Source organism: Trematomus bernacchii, unplaced genomic scaffold (genome assembly GCF_902827165.1).
Source record: "Trematomus bernacchii unplaced genomic scaffold, fTreBer1.1, whole genome shotgun sequence".
Taxonomy (NCBI): domain Eukaryota; kingdom Metazoa; phylum Chordata; class Actinopteri; order Perciformes; family Nototheniidae; genus Trematomus; species Trematomus bernacchii.
The window spans coordinates 10,289,308-10,310,790 of record NW_022987698.1 but is presented as its reverse complement, the minus strand read 5'-3'; the positions used below and the strand labels follow the sequence as shown (position 1 = coordinate 10,310,790).

The window sequence follows — 21,483 nt, the reverse complement described above, 5'->3', positions numbered from 1 at the left end:
AGCGAAAATGTCAGAGGTTAATATTGTCTTGGCAATATTCTATTAAGCCTATAGGCCACTTTTTTTTTGTTTGATTTAGTTTTAATGTGGTTGTTATTAAATGGCAAGAACATGAATAAAATACAATGTGGAAACATTTGTAACAATTGACTTAGGCCTACAGTAAATCTATTACACTTTTTCCCCAAGGCTGCTTAATAAAGGTTAATTAGATTTGGAAAATCTAAGAAAAATAGATTGAGTGCATCTATGAATACTCAGTCTTATCTCCAATTTATGAAACACATTGAATACAGAGAACATTTTTATCCTAATCAAAGAATAAATGTTTATTGGATTTGTTCAATATATAGGAACTTGTAGTTTGTTTTCTTTCATATGCAAACACACAGTTTCAAAGGTTTAATGCCCTCAGTATAATAGATATTTCCCATCATCCATCATCAAAAATGAACCAAGCAAAACATAAAAGGAGAAATAGAGAGTATGAATATGTTTTTGTAATATATATGTAAAGTTATAGTTGACCATACAAGTAGATGTTTTCAAACATTCAAAAACTGTGGAGAGCCACAATATAATTGTAGACATCAAAAAGGCCTTTACAATGTGTTTGAGAGATGGTGTCAAAAATAGTGATGTAAGACTATAATGATGCACTTTGACAGAGAATGTTTGCAATCTTTTTTTTGTATTGTCCTAAATTGAGCACAACCCTTCAAATGTTCCCTCTTGAAAAATAACTTTAATAATCTGATGGCACATTTAAGAAGGTTAAAGTACCCAAAATGGTGAACTGCAATAACAGTAACAGAAAACTCAGTGATACCATCTCAGATTTTATACAGATATATCCTATAAGCGCACACTTGAATTGTCTAACAAATTCATGTAACAGTCCCTATATGAATATAAGAGGCATTTTATGTGTACTGTTTATTTGAGTTAAAAGGTTTGTAAATAGCTTAACTTGCATTGCAGGTAAGGCTTTCTATGGTGGTCTTAGACTGCATATTTGCCTCACAGGCACTGTTAAAACTGAACTTAAATATAACATAACATATTACACAATATTAGACAGTGTCTTCCTTGTTACTAGCCTCTGACACACCCTTGGCAGTATTTTCCATGATGGACTTTTGTTCTTCACTTTCCGCCCTGGCCAGTCTCTCTTCCTCTTTTTTCTCTTTGTCCAGCAGTCGATAGTTGAGTCCCATCCCTGCAAACAGAATAACACTGGAGACGATGAGGAGGATCCCGCAGCTCTGGTATGTGTACTTGTAATCATGATAGATGTCTTTAAGCTTCCCTGTGAAGAGAATAAGAAGGGCATTGCATAGTTTTTAGTCACTGTCAACATTAGGATGCAGTTAACAACACAGAAATACATTGAAATTGGTAACAGTGCCAATCTCAGGTACATTCTTTGGTATTTTTCCATATGAATTACCTTCAGGTTGTAAATATCTGAACAAATAAACCGGGTTTATAATGTGGTCATTGCCCATAAGTCTTTATCTATCATCATTGGCGCCTTTCTGTTGTTACACAACAAGTCCTGGACTTCACAACTTTACCAGTCCACATCTTTACTCTACTTCAAAGGGAGCAAGCTTCTTTCCCTGACATTATTGATAGATTAGGCAAGTTCTACATCATTATCATACTATATAATGTCAACATCTCTGTGGTAATACAGTATGTCTTTGGATATCTTAGCTTTTGAGTATCTATCCAACCCTTGGACCGATCTACTTCACGCTTGTTGTGTGTGTTTTTAATGATCCTAGGGAGTGCATTGCTGCTTGTCAAGTTATTTGGATATTAATATTGAACTTGAGAAACTAAGATTCTCTCTAATGACTTTACAGAAACTGACCTGCTCAGCATTTCACCAACACAAAAGAGGATTGTACTACACCCCATATGTATTTTTATATAACTCAAATTGTATTTATTGTTTTTTGGCTAATGGATATGGATATTATTAAGGTTCGGAAATGCTTTGCATTGTTTCATGCTGTTTTTTGTTTCAAACTTTTTTTATACTGTACTTAATGTTTATAAACTCAAATAAAATCACAAGCAGAGAAGTGGAACAAATAAAAAATAGGGCCGATGCACTTGGAAGTTCGTATAAAAGTCGATTTACTCACCGAGCAAAGGGGGTCCCAACAACACAGGACCACACTCCACAATGGTGACCAGCCCAACAGCACTGGAGAAGCGCTTAGTTCCCACCAGGTCCATCAACGTCTCAAACAGAATTGCACTCAGCCAGCCAAAAGCAAACCCAAAGAAGATGGAATAAATCACAAAGCCTGTGAAGTCAACTGATAATGGTGATAAAATGTGGCAAACGCCGTTAAACAGAACAGATACAGCAAAGAAGTACTGTATTCTGGGTCGAACCCACTTAGTGTTAGCCAAGGCCCCCATTGATGGCCGGGCCACCATGTCCACAATAGCCAGCACAGACAGTAAGAAAGCTGCCTTGTCTTTAGGGATGTCTTTACTCTTTGCATAATTACTGAGGTACACAAGTGGTGTAAAGAGACCGAAAAACATGATGACATTTCCTCCAATATAGAGCATGAAGCCGCGGTGCTTGAACAATGAGAGGTCAATGAAGCTGTTAATGATCTGGACTACAGTCCTCTTCTCTGTGGTCTTCTTTGGAGGTTTTGGTTTTGGTCCTATAGGCCGCATGAGGGAACCAGCGACACAGCAATTAAAGAGCACTCCACCCAGGATCAAAAAACTTCCTCTCCAGCCAAACTTCTCAAAAAGCCAGGTGTTTATCGGAGCCATGGTGCAGAGAACGACAGGGCTGCCTGCCATGGCTATTCCATTAGCAATAGGTCGCTTCTTGTAGAAGTACTTTCCAATCATTGTGAGGGAGGGGTTGAGGTTGAAGGACAATCCCAAACCTAAAATAATCAATCGAAAGAAATATGTTAATGTATTAGACCTCTATGAATATGAGTTGAACAATAAGGATTTGAGCATTCAACAGTGTTTAGAGATTCAGTAAAAAAGAACTAAGCCTTTTTGTCCTTGATTGAACCATGTTCAGCGCATTGAGATACATTATTTCTTCTTCTAGGGATACTCCTGGTCAGGATTGCAGTGTAATCAGTTTGATATAAACTGATTGTCACAAGTTAGAACACATACAATATATAAAAGCAACACAAGAGAAATAGTGAAAAAAAGAGAGACCATCACAGTCCATACAAGCATTATTCCAGAAGTCAAGTGTTTTTTTAAAACAGCAACACATTTCCTTAAGGCAGTTTGTTAGAGACCTTTAAAGGTATCAAAATAAAGGACTACTTCAGGTGATGATATATTGCATCTCATTCCATGCCCAAGTTGCACAGAAAGAGAAGCAGAAACCTCAGAGCGCACCGTAGGGCATTTTAAAGAATCCCATTAGTAGATCTAGTTCTAGTTCTGTAGTTGCTGGTATGAAAGAATAAAAGGCTGGGAATAAATGTTGGTGCTTTAAAATGTCTAGGCAATAAGTTCCCTGGTTGTTTTTATTATTTACCACTAGGGGGCAACAGTGTGCAGTATGACAGAGAAAAGAAAGGGTGACTCATTGTTAAACTTCAGAATATAGAAAGTTGATATAGGTACCTCCCACCACACCAATAAAAAAGTACAGTTCTTGAACAGAATTGCAGAAAGACGCAGCAATGAGGCCCAATCCGGACAGGAGTCCTCCCGACATCATGACAATACGACTCCCATATCTATTCACAAGGATGCTGCTGATGGGACCTGAGGAGAAAAATAACAATATGCACGTATTAGAAGCAGAATGATGGGGATTTCTCTCCAATCATCAAAGCACAGGTGTTTATTTTCTTATATTTAACCACAAGAGGGCTCCAGTGTCACGGCTGTGGCTCAGCAAAATCAAACAACTTCTGCAATCATTTTTGTCAGTGCTGCACTGCAGTAGATGTGTTCTCATGGCATTAATAATGTGATGTGTCAGAAAAACCATGAAGGCTGTAGTGCATTAAGCATCTATTTGGTTCAGATATTCATAGACGGAGGGAGGGATCATTTGTTAGTGGATTCTTCAGAAATGGGCTCTAAATACATTTAAATGATTATCAGATAATCTAAGCATAAGTAGATGTCTGTTGTTTTTAAATGAGAGGAGTGGGGGCGGGTAAGGAGACTTGTGTGTTTGGGGTTAAAATATAAACTGGTACTTTCTTAAGTACAGTTTTCTGACATACAGTATTGGTACCTTAGTTCCAAAGAAAAAGTGACAGAATCAGGTAATATTTATATGCATTCACCTTGAATTCTACATCAATTCATGCAAAATTGGTGTGACTTGTAAACAAATGACTAAATTACATGCAGGGTTCAGGTTTCCATCTCCATCTACGGCTTATAACCACCAGCCTAAATGAGTATGAGGACCCACATGGAAGACACTTCTCCCTTCCTGCCAAATCCCTGCACTATCCAATGAGCCTAAATGGAAAGTGACAGTTTTTGTTTAGAGGTTGTCCAGAATCATTTGCCAGCCCGGTGCAAGACAAAGGGTTTTTAAATTGTAATGCAGGCGGTCTCCACACTAACAATGAGTTCTTTCCGTCCGCCGTGCAGCGAGAGTTGCTTAGGATAAAAGGTTGGAGACAAACCAATGTAGAATATTATGAGTGTAATGAATGAAAAATTGAAGGAGTACAGAGGTACGCAACAGTAGGTTGTTAATGAACTTCTCCTGCCGATGTGCTCAGAATGTGTAACACAACAACAGACTCAGCTGTCATCTACTAGCGGTGATGACAAACATCTCCTCGCTTACTTTCAATTACCATGCATAGCTTGCTTTCATCTGAGTTTATTTACTTCTCAACATTTGCATTCATTAACATTGTTACACATGGATGTTCATATTGAGTACAGTGACAGTGAACCCATTGTAAAGTGAAAGAAAATTAAGAATTATCAGATTGTTACCCTGTGACCCTTAACCACTGCAGGGAATGTGTTGCTGAACAATATGCAGCTTTGATTCCTTAAACATACTTCTGCTGTACTGTATTGAGGGTTTAACTTGGACGTGAGGTTTTGCACGTATTTAACATGTAATGCTGTTACAGTTGGAAGTTAGAAGCAGCCAATGGTTTTCTCTTCCAAGTTCTCTTAATGTTCTCCAAAGAGAAAAATATAAGAGAAGTCCGACGCACCAAACCTTCTAAACATTTACTGTAATCTCGCTTGATAATAGATTGGAGACGTGTGGCCGATTTTATATAATTAGCATCGGAAACACCCAGTGTTCACTATATAAGGGCAGGTCATGTGCAACTACTCTGGCACATGCACAAGAATCGAAGAGATGCCACCAAAAAAAATGCTCAAAGAAAGTCTTCACCAGTATTGAAATCAAGTTTATGTTGAATAAACTAAAACAGTTTTTCTTATTTTGTAAAGAGTTTTCTCGGCTGCTTGTAAACGTTTCTCTTACCTTAGAAAATAAGAAAGAAATACAAAATAAATAACATGAATCAAAGAAATCCAATTGAGAACAAATCGTGGATACAAACTATACAAACTCTTTATACAGAGGTTGTGCCGCAAATATATGATGTTAAGATAAGTTTAAATGTAATATGTTCAACACTTTGCATGGGATGAAATACTAGGCTAGCAATAAAACACCATGTCTAATTTTATTATATTTCTTTTAGATCTTGCAAATACATTTTACACTGAGGCTAGAATAGAATATTATGGTGTAATATTTTCCACTTCAGATTAGTTAGGCACACTACAGCAACTTTCTCAAAGTTCCTAGAGAATAGAAAAAGATGCTGTAGTCATCATTTCCCCAGTTTATCAGATGCAAGAGAAAAGAGAACTGCAGTGTTTTGATTTCAGAGCAGACGGTCTTGAGGGGCGAGGAGAGCTCCTTTGAACTCCGCTCGCTCCGTGTTGAATATCATGAACATGAAAAGAGCCTTATCATCACTTGACCTGTGTGACATCACCCAGCGCCTCATTCATCTCATCAGCGCAGGAACACACGCTACCCCCCCTGGTCCCCCGCTCTCACAGCACAATGGGACAACAATAGGCCGGTATACACGGCCCATTAACGTGCTTAAGGGACAGATAATGTTGCACTTTTATAAACAACACTTCAATAGAGGATTTACAGTTTTGTTTTATCTCAGTATGAAATGTTTGATTTAAGCCGCACTATAATTCTGAGACTCTTTGTGGCCTCTTTGTGGACAGACACGATGAAAGGCTACAATGCAAGTCTGTTCTGGAGCAATGAATCGGCTTTTAACACTCCAGGAATAAATCTTTTACCGTTGTGCTAAGAGCCAGAGATTGATTTAATGTATAAATCTTCTTGTTGTGCTAAATGTCAAGTGTTAACAAACTCATTTTTGGCAGGTTGTATTTTTGGGTTGTAGCTCACCTCCGCCGTACATGACGGCCAACATGATGGAAGAGATCCAGGACACCTGGCTGCTGGTCACGTCGAAGATCACCTCGATCTCTTTAAAGAAGACAGTGATGGACTTGGGGAATGCATAGGAGAAGCCAATAGAGATGAAGGCCCCAACCACCACCATCCATCCCCAGCCACCCTCAGGGGGTGTGTAGCCTTCAGGACCACCAACGGCGGGCGCCATTTGCACTCTCAAAACTCCTCTTCAATATATCACGTTTTACTGATACAAGGACCTGTTCAGGAGAGAATGAAAACAAATGTTACTTAAAGGGACTCCAAATATGTACTTTTTATCAGCCGAGTATCAGCCCACTCAAATATTATGGAAAAGAGATAGGACTTTTCCTGTCGCTCATGAATGAGAGTCTCGTGCTCATGACATTGGAATGTAAATATTAAAAGGGTCTTCCTCAGATGAGCTGTAGAGTTAGCAGGAGAGCTTCTTATTGAAGAGTTTATGCTTTCTTCAGCGCGGTGATACGGTTAGCACTGTTGGCAAGTTTCTTTGGAAGAAAATAGTTCCTACATGAAACTGCCCACAACAAAACTGTGAATTATTTTGAGTAACTAGGTCATGATTTTTGGAGACATTGTTGTTAAGTTTCTCAAATGTAATTTTTGGGGCTTATTTGCACCTCAAACTGAGTGCCATCTACTTCCACTATATTCGAGAGAAGGCAGACATCTTTATGGACTGAGATAGTTTCTAGATTACACCGTACAGGTAGGCTGAAAAATATTTATTCTGGGATGAACTGTCCTTTCAAACCTGATGATTTGTCCTCTGCTTTGAAACATTTATCATTAGCAGCTCGGAATTTCTTTGTAACATGGAACGTGTTATATTTTTAAAAGATTTTATTTATTGTTAAAGATTTTTTTTAACCAGTTGGTTTATCATTGTCCTATTTGGTAACATTAGAAATGCACTTTGAATGCACTTTGGTATTTTCATTAGCAAGGTTTGCTAATACTGTTGCTACAGTCTGGCTGGGATTATATCAGGAGCTTTTATTGTCAACATGCAGCTCTCCATGATGGTAGAAATGTATCAGATTCATTTCTGCTTGTTTCACCTTCATATACTGCCAAATATAGTGCATGCTCTGTACACTGACCTATAAAAACCTCTGAGTACCTGATACTTTGTGCGTATTTGGAAAGAGATAAAATATTTCTTAAAATATTTCCCCAACTTGATAAAAGAGGGATGCCGTTTTTGGCCTTCTTTTGCCTTTGAATTGTTCTCTGCATGTATTCACTGAGCGCCCACCCGCTGATCTCCCACAGTCTCACTTTAGAGATGATGAATAAGAGTCCATCTGCAGAGTCAAACAACTTACTGCATTGTTTACACTGGGGAGACTACAGAGAGAAAACATTGATCAGACCATGAACACTGGTTGAATTCACACTGTTCAATAGCTCAGGGCTACGCTCAGGAGTGGGTGATGATATAGTGTTTTTCAGCAAAGGAGGACTTGATTTGGTTGATGAATTGTAGTGGTGCTCTGAAAACGTATTGGAGAAGCCAGTTGAGTGCAGCGAGTGGTGAATATTTAATGAGTTAAAGAACTTTTATTATTGAGCTGGGATTTTAGCTGCAGCTGTGGAGCTGTAAATGTTCCTCCTGCATTATTCTACATATTCAATAGTCAATGAAGGCGAGATTTGAGAACTTATGTCTTTCATTTATTCAAATAGACCTTAAGGGTGACTTTAAATAATAAGATAATAAGCACTGAGGTGTAATGAATCTAATTTGCAATATAGAATATATAGAAAGAAAGCGCAAAAAGTGTTAAAGCTGCAATCACGTAACAGCTCCTCGAGTTCATGGATATGTTGCTGTTTACATAGCCATCATCATCAAGAGGAGGTGGAACTGTAATCTGACATGTGTCCCCTGCTTATTGTTTAATAATGTAATAATATCACAGTATACACATTGGTGATTTGTCAACATAAATCAACAAGCACACTTCAATATCTTTGAAGCTTTCAGGTCAGTGTTCAGCAACAGTTTATATCTACTAATGACAGTGTTAAAGAAATAGTCAAATTTTTTTGGATTTGTGGTGTTTTCATAACATTTTGTCAAGTGCATGAAGAGAAGCTTGATATAAATCAAAACATGTTGAGTATGGACCTGTGTAGCCTAGCTTAGCATGAAGGCTAATGGTGGGGGAAACACATCAAATAATTACCATGTTTTTCGATTGTTTTAATCTTAACATATGTAACAATCTAATAGCTAATACCTACTCCTGGTATTAGAGATGAGCAAAAACATTTATTCATCACTGTTAATGTTAGGGTTAACACGTTTACAAGAACGGTTGGTTGAAAGATTATCACTGTGTGAGAAAAGTCACCACAAATTCACCGGCAGCCTCTGAAATAGGACAGTATGCTGGGGAAGTGCTCTGAACTGACAGCAGAGACAGCATTGGGTTTTAGAAGAATGAAACATTCATTGTATGGCTTTAGATGATGAATCCAGGAAGTAGCTAATACAGACAGGACACCAGATAAAGCGGCGTAATCGCAGGAATAATAAATAAACTGGATGATTTCATACTGATTGATCGATTGCTATGCTCTAATTTGGAGAGAATAGCATCAAATAATTCAGTGAAAACTGCAGAGTCTATTCATTTATACCTGGTAGTGGAAAATGAAATAAGTAGACGAATGGAGGCTGTGGCTCAGTGGGATAGTGCGCTGAACTAGCAAGGGGATAGCAAGTTCGAGTCCCACTGCAGTCAGCATGTCGTTTGCCCACAGTACTGAATGTATGTAAGTCGCTTTGGATAAAAGCGTCTAACAAGTGACATGTAATGTAATGTAATGAATGGGCAGAGGCATTGATGCTAAGCCAAATCACATTGTAAAGGTCTAAAAAAAGCAGTCAAAGTGCCACTTGACAACACAGACATACCCTCACAGAGCATGGTGGGTGTGTCTGAGCACAATAGAGATGCAGAATGAAAAGGTGTCATTGTTAAAAGGATACGTTCTTCTCTGGAAATAATTCAACTAACATTGGTCACTCGGTTAGATTTCAGTGTGTATTGTTGGACTTGAATAACATTAAACATGTTATAAACATGCATACAAATATGTTCCATGTAGTGCATTCTAGGGTCTAGAAATAACCTCTTACTTTGTTGAAGTCAGAGTTGTTTTTGGTTTGGATCAATAGAACACTACACTGAATTAAATAGATGTTAATGTTGTAAAGTATTATAGCAAAAGTAGTTTAAACGTTGTTGAATGAACATAACATTTTACATCTTTGGCAAAAATGTTGTGCTTGCAGCTAAATATCTTTGATTCATTCTCCCTGCAGCAATGCTCTGAGCCTTTTATGACCCCAGGTCTTCTCATACTACTTATTAGATCAAGTGAATTTGTCTGATTAATTATGGATGAGAATAGCTTGTTAAATATTTGCAGAGGGAAATCTCACCCTCACACAAAATGTATTGTTATAACATTGACAAAGCAATACATCTTTTATGAGTATTAAGCTGAAAATAGCGTACTTATGCAAGTAATTACTTTTAAAGAGATAACTGTTAAATGGTAATCGTGCATAGTGTGTGTGTGTGTGTCAAGTGTCTTACCTTGACAGGAGCTCTCGAACAGGCCAGATGAGCTCTGAAGATAAACACCCGTCTCCACGGCACGTTAACAAACTGCAGACATCATTGAATGGGACTGAATGTCTTTGAATATTTATGAAATATAAAAAAACACTCAATATGTTTCTAAGATACTCCTGATGTTATCTGTGGGTCTAAATCCACTGTGACAGTCCAAAAGTAGCCAGTGGCATTTCAGCTTCACTCTTCATCTAAAGTGACTAACGTGAAGCTGAAAAGTTGAGTTTATTCAGTGTCCACATCACACAGATGAACGGTGTGGACACTATCTAAATGTTGAGGTCAGTGAAGTTCTTATTGGCTGTGGGAGGCTTTGTGCCGTTCCCCTACAATGATTTTTTCTCCACCCCTCTGTCATGTGCCGAGCTCCCACACAAGGTCAGGGTATTTCACTGCACGGCCCTATAGTACGTGTGACCTGAGAGGATATCGAATAATGTCTGCACCCTCACAGATAAGATGCTTCTTACGTTGATTCTCCACATTAGCTGTTTTATAAGCGCTTTAAGAAATCCGGTTTACTTAAACAGCACATCATTTGTTAACCTCATCCACCTACAAGAAAGATTTCTAAACACTTTAGGGGCAGAAATTGTTGAGCCTTTCTCCAAAACCTCCCCGAGGTGCTATTATAGTCTCAGTCTGAGAGTCTGTATCAGAGCTTGGGAAAGGAAAGGCATGAGTACAGGAGGTTATTGAAACAGTGTGTACTTGCAAAGTGTCTTGAAATTCTCGACATCCTCTAAACATTATGTCTCTTGTTACGTTGTTTTATGTTGTTGCCCTCATGTTTCCCATTCCAATAAGAACTTTTACTGCTTTTCAAACAGAGGATGCAGTGGAGCACCACCTATAATTCAGGGTTTTCTCCTGGGCTGGTATTTAGTGTGAATTGGGAATTGATTTTGGGACATAAATATTTAATTTTGCGCACAAACGCAGTTTATGACCACCTGAAAAAATTCCCATCAGCCTTTGCTGTACTTTGTATTTATTAGCATATTCGTGAGAATGATAGCATTCAGTTTATACCACAAACTGCAGCTAAATACAATTATAGAGATATTATGGTTAGTGGTTACTCTATTTTCAAAAAGCTATCGTGGTTCTAAAGTAGCAGCTAGCTGGCTCAAGCTAACAGGCTGTGCCTTGCTTCGCTCATGATAAGTGCAGGCTGATGTATGTTTGGGACCTAGATATTGCATTACCAGCCCCCAGATCCCTAATGCATGAATTCTGGTTCAAAATGATGTCAATATTTTGAGAAGTTGCACATCCATCTTTATATATGGTCACAATGTTAGCTTCCCGGTTGCAAGAATAAGAAAGTAGAGTGGAATAAGTTGACAACCAAATGTACTGATGAAATATGTGAGCACTGTTGTGGGCATGTCAAAAGGTGAAGACAGAAGCAAAGATTATTCAGACTAAAATATCTTAATATTTTTTTCTCTCTGCCTCAGAGGAAAAGTTCCGAGGTCTTTTTTAGTCTGCAGCACTGTGGTTAGGAACAAATGACCTTATAGCAGTGCAAGAGGGATTCAAATTGATTAGCTCAGCAATGTGCAACACAGTTTATATACAACTGCTATACTGTCTCAATCAAACTAGGACATTCAGCACACACTCCACGTGCTCTTTGTTCCTTACGGAGCTGCCTTGATCTCAGACACAATGCTTTGCTGTACTGTATACCCACCTCATCAAGTGCACAGCATGTACCCCTACTCTTTCTCAGATTATTACTAAATAAATCTGCCCTATAAGAGCGGGTGTCTTATAAAGGTTAGTTATTTTTACAAAAACAACACCAGCAGAGTAACAAGGAACCAAATAAACATTGCACCACCTCCAGCTTCGACTGGTCTAAAGGTAATTGCACCGTGGCCTACAAACTGACACGAGCAGGTCAAAAGTCAGTTGCAATTACCTTTTTGCCAGGCATGGTGGTGCAGATGAAAGTGGCATAAATCCAGGCGTGCTGAACCGAGAGAGAGCGGGATCTTCATTAAGGGTCAGGGTGAGGGCACACTGTTGCAGAAGCCAATTAGCTCAAACATACAAGGAGGGGGAAATATCTATTCCAGGTAGAGGCTGTAGCCTTTACCAGGTGGAGTGTATACAAAAACCTACTGCACCTCCAGCTCAAACGCACACTCACACATCTGTATGTGTGTTTCTCCCCGTTTTTCTCAGGACAGAGGAGAGTTTTTGGCAGACAATTACTGCTGTGGAACAATGCCAGGCAGCAGAGTCACCGAGACACTGAGGCTGAAGGTTTATCCAGCTCCGGCCTCGACAGAAATTTATAATCTTCTCAGGAAAGCAGACTTTAGTCTTTTGAATGGTCTACTTCAGGATGTAATGCACTTAATAGATCCTCGAGAGTCTTCTAGGCCAGCGGTTTTCAAAGTGTGAGGCGCGCCTCCCTGGGGGGGCGCCAGAGAGCTTCAGGGGAGGCGCAGCATGAGAAAAAAAAGTAACGAGAACAAGATGAGTAAAGTGTCACTTGCACACTTTTGGCTGTCTGTGGAGACCGAGTTCCCCCACCTCGCCAAAAAGGTTGTAAAAGTGCTCATTCCCTTCACCTCCACCTACCTGTGTGAGTGTGGGTTTTCCGCATTGACTTTGATCAAAAGCAAGTACCGGTCAAGGCTGCAGCCAGAGGATGATCTGCGTTTATTCCTGTCTACATTGCATCCCCGCCAGAGTCCTGCACGGGTCTGATTTTCAAGACCCGCTCACGCCCCGCACCTGCAACGTGCAATACCGAACCCGCCCCGCCACCCGCACATATTGCCAATTAGTTCCGCAAACCGACCCGACCCGTCGGCACAAGATCCGCAAACCGACCCGAACCCGCATATTCTAGGAGCACTGAAAACATGCAATTATTAACACACGCAGTTGCGTATTTGGCTCAAAGAGTGTGGGATGTTGGTTATTTTCTCCATGACACCAAAAGCCTCCCAGACGTTGGATTTCGCTCTTGAGGAAGAGTTATTTACAATGCTGTATTCTCCGCTAGAGCTTCACCTCAGCCATTTCGAATGTGGCGCGCTCAGCAGCAGATTGATGCGGTGCAGAGGTTATGATTATGCCCGGTCCCGCGGGGGAGAGGTCTGAGGAATCTTACCACCCGCGAATCACTTTTTTTGCGGGTCACCCGTCGGGTACCGACCCAATGCAGGACTCTGATCCCCGCAGGACTCTGATCCCCGCATCATCCGCCTGTGCGCATCAAAGACGCAGACTCATTGTTCCCAGCACTAAAGTAGGGGTGAGTGTAATAAGGAGGCAAAGTTGATGTTCAGTGTGTTGCCGGGAGCATATAAGGATTCATCCACGATGTTGAAAATGTAAAAAATGTTTAAAACAAATATTTAAAACAAAAAGATAAAAAGGTTTTTAAAAGTTATTTTGTAATGTTTTTAGGAGGTGATGCTACTCAGCCAATCAAATCGGTGCAGTCAGTGAGTCAGCACGATAGATTCAAACACACAGAGACGAGACAAGAAGAGAGAAACAGTTGGAGTAACTTCAAATGGCGTGCTCAAAAAAGAGAAAGGTAGACAGCGAAAACAGAGCATTTAATGACATTTGCTCTTACTGGACCTCTTTGAAATGCAATTGAATACCCCTGCATTATAGCAACAACAACAATAATAATAATAATAATAATAGCAATAATAATTGGGAGGGGGGGCGCGGCTGTTCTCATGTTCTCTGAGGGGAGGCTCACCTTCCCAGACTTTGAAAACCCCTGTTCTAGGCGATAGACTCATCACACTTGGATATGGCGCACTTTTGACTCTGAAAAGGAAGTCAGTTTTATCTCTGGAGTATTACATAACTATGGATGGGTTTTAAACTAACCCTATTTTTAAATAACAAACCATTGATTAATTAGCCTTCAAAGACCAACAGTTAGGAACCACCTGCTTTGTCCAGTCTGGTTTACATATTTAGATGTTAATGGTTTAAGGAAATATATGAATATGCCGGCTGCTGGCTTAATAATCATACTGTTATTAACTTTGTTTATAATGTTTTGTATTCATTTGGGATATCAGTAATATTTCAATAATTAAATAATGTTGACGAAGACACATGTTGAGTAAATAATCAAACGCCTCTTCTTTATTTTCTTACTTTGATACTCTCCCTCCAACTTCTTTTTTTTCAAAGTTTCTATAGATTACACGACAATTTCGAAATACTTCCCCTGACACTTCTTAGAATTAACCTGATCATACGGTGGCCAGCAGGGGCAAGCGCTCTACAAAGGCCTAACACACTTCCATCAGGAGAAACACGCTACATTTAAAAAACCGATGCAAATATATCAATACGAATATGCCAAAACACATGCAAATAATGTAGCGTCGTCACCAACATGGCAAGGCTCAGCATTCAGGAAACATTCACCAACTTCACGAAACATGCATTTACTAAAAGCGCTGCATATATGAAACGTTGAAAATACAAAATGCTGCAAGAAGCTCAAAACACAATGGAAACGGGGACACTAAAAATGTATGCGCACAGCTGGGACCGGGACATGGGGATTATAAAATTGACCAACTATCACTGTTGATATTTTAACAATTTGATCGCATTATTTCTTCCAGATATTATTGCAGATGTTGTAAGATAGCTGGCTAACATAGCTATCCTAGTCATTTCAAATATACTGACAAAACACTTTTATAAAACAGGCTAACTGTGCCAAATGTATAATCCCAGTGGTCAGCTGTGTGCATCACTTCAGTTCTCAGTGTCCCTGTTTTCGTTGTGTTTTGAGCTTCTGATAGCTTTCTTTTATTTGCAGCGTTTAGTATTTGCAGCGTTTTTAGTAAACGCTTTCAGTAAACGCTGCGTATGTATCGTCAAGTTGGTGTTTTGGCACATTTTTGTTTTTTTAAATGCATAGTTTTTGAAGCTGCAGCACATTTCTCCTAATGGAAATGTTTTGGGCCGTTAAAACACGTTTGCACCTGTCGGCCACCGTATGATCATGCCACAGCCAAATGTGTCAGTTTGGTTAGTGAGAGGGGCATCCTGGATAATGATTACCACAGCTACAGCACTCGGTTCTCTTCTGGTTACACCTGAGTGCATTAACGCTAATACACGATTACATTTTCTAATTTGCTCCATGTTGTTTGGCTCAGGATGACTGTGCATCCTGATGTGACCGGCACACAGGTCCGTGCCTGGCCTCTAGCAAATGCACGGAGGTATTTTATCAAATAACAAAGCATTTTTCCAGGGAGTCTTTGAAAGCTGTGTCAGATCATATTTAAAAGTTATCATGCAAGCTTTTTAGACCTAGTGATGATAGGCGCCAAGAGGTGACCATTGAAAAGTTTGGAAGCTTCAAATCTTGAGGGGTTTCTGGTAAAAACATTGGTCACACAAACTTTGTTTTAATCTTTAGTTTGTTTACAAGCCTCTTCCCTTGCATCAAACACGAACAGGACACTTCTTCTCTTATGGAGCACTTCAAGCACTGCTTTGTGCTGTCAGGTATCAGGCTCCACAATACTTCCTGTGTTAACCTCAAACCACTGAAAGTTGTGCACTAGTTTCTAGCTGGGCTGACTTACTTCTCCTTATTCTCTTGGTCTGTACATCTGCCATGTTATCAAAGTTTTTCTAGAGCAGTTTTCTGCATAGGGGCTCGTATTCCATACAAAGTTAAGGTATTAGGAAACTTCTGTCTTAAAATGCAATATGATGCCCTTATCACACATTTTTACTAAATAAAACAAACCTAAAAACATTTGAAAAAAATTGTTCATATTAAAAAAAGGTTATTACATCCATGCTTGCTTGCAGTATGCCCCATTACCCCCTTTATCAATTGCAGTTCTGCACTTCTTCTCAAAGACTGTTAAAACCAGTGAAATAAAACCACGGACAGGAATATGCACTCATGCACGATTCAGACAAAAAAAACGTTCCTCTTTGCATCTAGGGGTAAAAAACTAATAAGTGTAACTCATATTATAAGAAAAGATTCCCTCTTTCCTTCCTTAATCTGCGGAATATATATCTTGTTTTAACTTTTTACTTTGATCTGTATTATCTTCAATATTCTCTGTTCTTGCTTCAGTGTTATCTATAACAGATTTCCTGCAGCTCCAACAACCCAATTTACCTACAGGGATCATAACAGATTCATCTAATTGAAAACATTTTGGAAATCTAATCTAATCTCAACACACACAAATATTTGTCCAGGTGAAGAGATATAAAGTTAAGTTAAGTTAGAATAAGTGTATCTAACATGTATCTATTGTGGGGGGTGTACAGCCCAGTGGAGATGTGTCACACATCAAACACTGTTGCAGCTCCTGTGTACACAGATGAAATAACCGTGGCGGGGCATGTTCTGTCATCACAGGGGTCCTATTGTCTGATGAAGGAGCATGTGAGGGAAATGAGCCGAGGACTGCTGCAATAGATTGAACAAGTGGGAGGGCAACAAATCCCCTTCTGAGTTCTGTTTCCTGCTCCTTTGTACACCACAGTGAAGTTATCTGCTTTTTTAGTTTTATAGTAAATCATTTTCAAACAAGAGAATACAAAAATAACACATTCTCCCTATTACAAACAAACTCATAAGCAATAAAACACACCCTTGTTTAGTTCAATACGTTCAGGGATGCACTAAAGTGTCATAATGTTGCTTCAATCACTAGCCGCAGCCCTGTACACTACACTGACATAAGAAATGATTAAGTTAATGTGATTTCTTTTGTGACTTGCCATTATACTGTAAAACTCATCTGGGGCATCACATGCATTCCAGAGATGGTTAAATGCCTTTAGGCTTTAATAGTATTTCTACACCCTGTGTCGCACTGATTTGAAGTGATGTCAACACGTTCCTCTAACCCCAGTGTTGATGCAGGAAGGCGGGGTTGTCATTAATGTATCTGAAATGTGATTGGTGCCCAGGTGCAGAGGGGTGGAGGTGTGCGGGCTGCAGAGCTGGATGTGAGGCAGGCAGTAAGAGGAGAGCTGTTCTGCTACTTTGTCCAACAGCACAGAGAGCTGACCTTGAGGGGAATGTGGAAAATTGACAAGGGGGAGCGCGGTAACAAGGGCCAGCTATATATCAGGGAGGCAATTTGGAGCGGTTTATCCGATGAGGGTCAATTCCTGCTGCAGTACCATAGATCAGAGTTTCGGAGCCCGAGCGTGCCTTCACGGGGAGAGGTTAGGATGGATCCATTTTTGAATGACTGAGCCGCTGATCAAGCCCAAGCAAATCATTCACACAAAACACAGAAGACTGCGGTAATCATGAGGATTTGTGATGCAGGAAAACGTGCATCAGCAGATTTATCTCCTGCTATTTGTGGCCTTACTGCTCTGGCTCTGGTCCAAATCAAATCTTTTGTAAGAGGCAATTTCCCCATGTTCCTTTCAATTATTGTACATAACAAGGACATGAAACAGGTTATTATCTAGATGATACAGGCATTAATGTTATTATTATTACCGGCTATAAAACGGAACACCCCCCATTTGCGACCTAAGCCTTTTCCTCCTCTTTATAGAAAAGACATCAAAGATCGGCGCTAAATCTGTCAGTGTTACGCTGCGATGCCAAGAGAGAGTCATTTTACAGATGCCTTTACTCTGTGTCTGACCTTTTCTATTGCTGCTTCTATTTTGGATCAGTCACTCTGCACCTCTGAGACTGGCCAGATGGCAGGTCTATTGAGTGATAACATTTGAGAGACAAGAGCACTGTTACACCACGGGACTCTTTGGCTCGAGCCCCAGCTTCAGTGAAGGCTGGAATGAGAACATAACTCCAGCATAACATTTGAATTCCCCTTCATTATCCTCTCCTCCTGCGCGGCCAACAGATTGAGCCCGGCTCATATGCTCTGCAGTTTTTACAGAGTGGCCAGTCCATTTAATGCAAATGGAGACTTATGTAGGACATCCTCATGCAATTTGTTCCAAACTGAATCGACTGTTTTTGTAGGAAATTAGGTGTTTCTCGTGTAAATTCCAATAAGGATGCTCATCAACTAAATGATTATATTAATGTGGGGACATCTTGTGGACAAAGTTTATTTTGCACCATGTTGATGTTCCAAAAAAGAAAATTGGAAGCTTCAATACATCGATAGATACAATTATACTCAGCACTACCTGCTTACAGACTCATGGGAGGGTGTAGCTTGGCCTTATGTTATCTTAATTCAATCCTAAAGTAAAAAGCAAATGAAGTAGTTTCAAATATTAAAAAGGAATTCCTATAAAGGTAATAGAAATAATGCAAGACTTATCACCAGGGTCTGCATTTTTTTCCTCGATATGGCAGATCACTTTACATTTCTAGCAGCCACTCAATGTATTAATTATACTTCCAAAATGTATGGAGAACGATTTAGAATATTTAACACTGAGTCAGTGTTACCAGACAGTTCCAATATGGAGTATATCATGTTACCTTAATCCTTCACTATTGGTTTGTCATTGGCAGGTGACTCAAAATGTCTTTCTTGTCACTGCCAATATTTACCCTCCAGATGCCAATTCTCACCCTTTATAACAGATAGCAACTGGGAGTTAGCACGTTGTCAAACAGCATTTATTTTTAAACTATAAGTATTACGTTTTATTAAATAATTGTTTAATCTGTTATTTATGTATTTATTGTGTATATGATTTGATATTTATATACAAAAACATTTTATTATTATTCATATCGTATTATTAGGTTTTGTATTCATTTTTACTATCTTAAGATAGCAATAGAAGTATTTCGTTTTTTAAATAATTGTTAAACACATTTTTGTTATTTTACATTTTAAATATATTATTATTATTTATTATTATCATTATTATTATTAGTTATTATCATTATTATTATTATTAATATTATTATTATTATTATTATTATTATTATTATTATCATTATGTTTTGTAATCATTCTTTATGGTCTTTAGCTTGCAGTTGCTATGTTTATACCATGTGTCTGCATGTTTTGATTTGTGTTCCTGTTAATCCCTTGGACTTTTGGTGTAGAAACCTTAGAAGTGGACACTACATTATTAGGCTGAGGGGAAAAAGAATGTGTGAACTACATTTCAAGACAATCTATCCAATAGTTATCAAGACATGTTTCTAAAAATGGATATATCAACCGTGCCTGTGGCGGTACAGTAGATGAAAGCTCAGGGGACACAACTCGGTAGGATTGATCCTCTAGGAACCATGAATGCGTTCCCAGAGGATGAATGTGCAAATCTCATGGCAATTCTTTTCATCCTGTAGCGTGGCAAAAAGGAGAAAACCCTGACAATTCTTAAAACACAAGAACACATTTGACTTAATTCAGTATCTATTTTAGTTTTTAAGTGCAGATCCACGAGCTGTACGGTTTAAAACCCCTTTATATCTTATTATTACAATTTAAATCTCATCACTGTGTGACTGCTTGGGTCAATGACTCATTCATTCTAGTTAGGTGTTGGTTGTAGCTGCATCCATTAGTGTCTCTGCAATGCCACGGCTGAATCGCAATCATTTATCTGAGCTAAGTAAATCCATTTATCTATGAATTTATGACTATATAGCTTTGTCAGCTTGAAGACTGAAGTATATATATAGTGGCTAATACCTAATGAAAGCACAACAAATAGAATCAGAGCCAGAAATGGTCGGATGAGCCGGGCACATTACCGTGGAGATCATGGAAGAATATGTATGCAATGTGATTCAATTTACAGTCGGTCCCCTGCTTAAACAGGGTGTTCACTGTATGCCATCATAAAGCAGATATACTACACAGTCGACAATGCACTTTCGCATCTTATCTGTGCTCTTCTCATTTTCCGCTTGAGGAAGTAGGCAAAATTGACTTAGAATTGCTCCATGTAAAGTAGCTGCACCTTCCACTCACATGGTTAGACAAAGGGCATCGGAGTGTGGCGCAGGTATGCATGGATTTCAGCGATGCAGGACACCAAGGGCTGCAAATAAAAGCCATCAGCACTCCTCGCGCAAATTAATGTACTGAGGTGTGTTCAGGAATTTAGGATGCAGCTTCTCGTCCGCGGAGACACATAAAAATGCTGCGTATGCTTGAGTAAAATAATGGATTATGCAGCCGAAGCGCTACTTCAGTCTCTTTCTGAAAAGCAATTTGTTGCATACCTGAAAGGACAACACAGGTTACACTTGGCTTCTACGGAGGTGTACTTCTTTTGTCACAAAACACATTCCTGATATATACAACAAATTCCCATGATGCATTTTATTTGAACAGCCCACTCATTCCTATCTACACTGCAGCGGTCAGCACAGTAATTTCATTTAAAGCATGAATATATCAACACAGCAGTTCCTTGTGCAATGTGTGTTCCTGTCCTCTTTAGCTAAAGAGCGGTAGCATGCAAAGCAACCACATCCATCATCCTAATTGACCACATTTCAGATAATAAAAATGGTAATTTGGAGACAAACAGGGTGAAAGCAAAGTTCTGAGGAGGTGAAGAAGCCTGTAATATATTACCATTTGCATTTCGTACATCTGTTCCTATGACAGGTACATACAATCCTTTACTTCTGCCTTAAAGAACTTTCTCTGAATGCTAATTATGAGCTGACATCAGAAGCTTTGTCAGGAAAGGTATTGCAGGCCTCTGCTATCTGAAAAGCTCCTGATGAATAATTAATTGTTGCCACTGCAGTTAGGGCATAATTTACCTCACCATTGCGCGGTGATTTTATTAAGGGCTGCGGCTGGCTGGCCAGTCAGGTTGGAACCCATGCAATATTCATCAGAGGAAAGATGCATGGGACAACAGCTTATAGCCTGAGGATTTATTTAGAAAAAAACAACAATAACATCAACAAATCCCACCCTCTTGTAAAAGCCAGGCATGCTTCACAGCTCCTCCAGTCTGTGTGCGTGGAGGATTTGTGGTAACCTTTCTGCAGGAAGCCAAATGGCTGGAGAGGAGCTGTTCTCATAGCTCATAATGCTGCGCTGGCCTCCAGGGAACAAGGCTGCAGAGTGGTGGGGGGGCAGGGCCGGGCGCTGTGGACGCACCACCGTAATGTCCTCTATGTGCAGTACATACTATATGAGCCTAAAAGTTTTTTGAAACATTCAGGACAAGAAGGTCTCCACTGCTACTCCATGTGCTGCTGAGTTGTGGAACAAGTATTCAGTTCATTCATGTATTCAAGCTAAACTAGCAAGAGCAAATGTTAAAATGACTCCATAAAAAGAAAAAGGTCTTTACTCAAAATGTTCCTAAAAGTACAGAATAAAC

At 39.3% G+C, this 21,483-nt stretch overlaps 1 protein-coding gene across 1 annotated transcript; it reads right to left on the bottom strand.

Annotated features, from left to right (window-relative positions):
• Positions 1–940: 940 nt before the first annotated feature.
• Positions 941–6,692, bottom strand: slc16a1a (solute carrier family 16 member 1a). Its single transcript, XM_034139501.1, has 4 exons — positions 6,467–6,692; positions 3,643–3,786; positions 2,157–2,930; positions 941–1,309 (listed from the first exon to the last, which is right to left on the bottom strand). The coding sequence occupies exons 1-4, from the start codon at positions 6,681–6,683 to the stop codon at positions 1,074–1,076; spliced, it is 1,371 nt and encodes a 456-aa protein (XP_033995392.1). The 5' UTR covers positions 6,684–6,692; the 3' UTR covers positions 941–1,073.
• Positions 6,693–21,483: the final 14,791 nt, after the last annotated feature.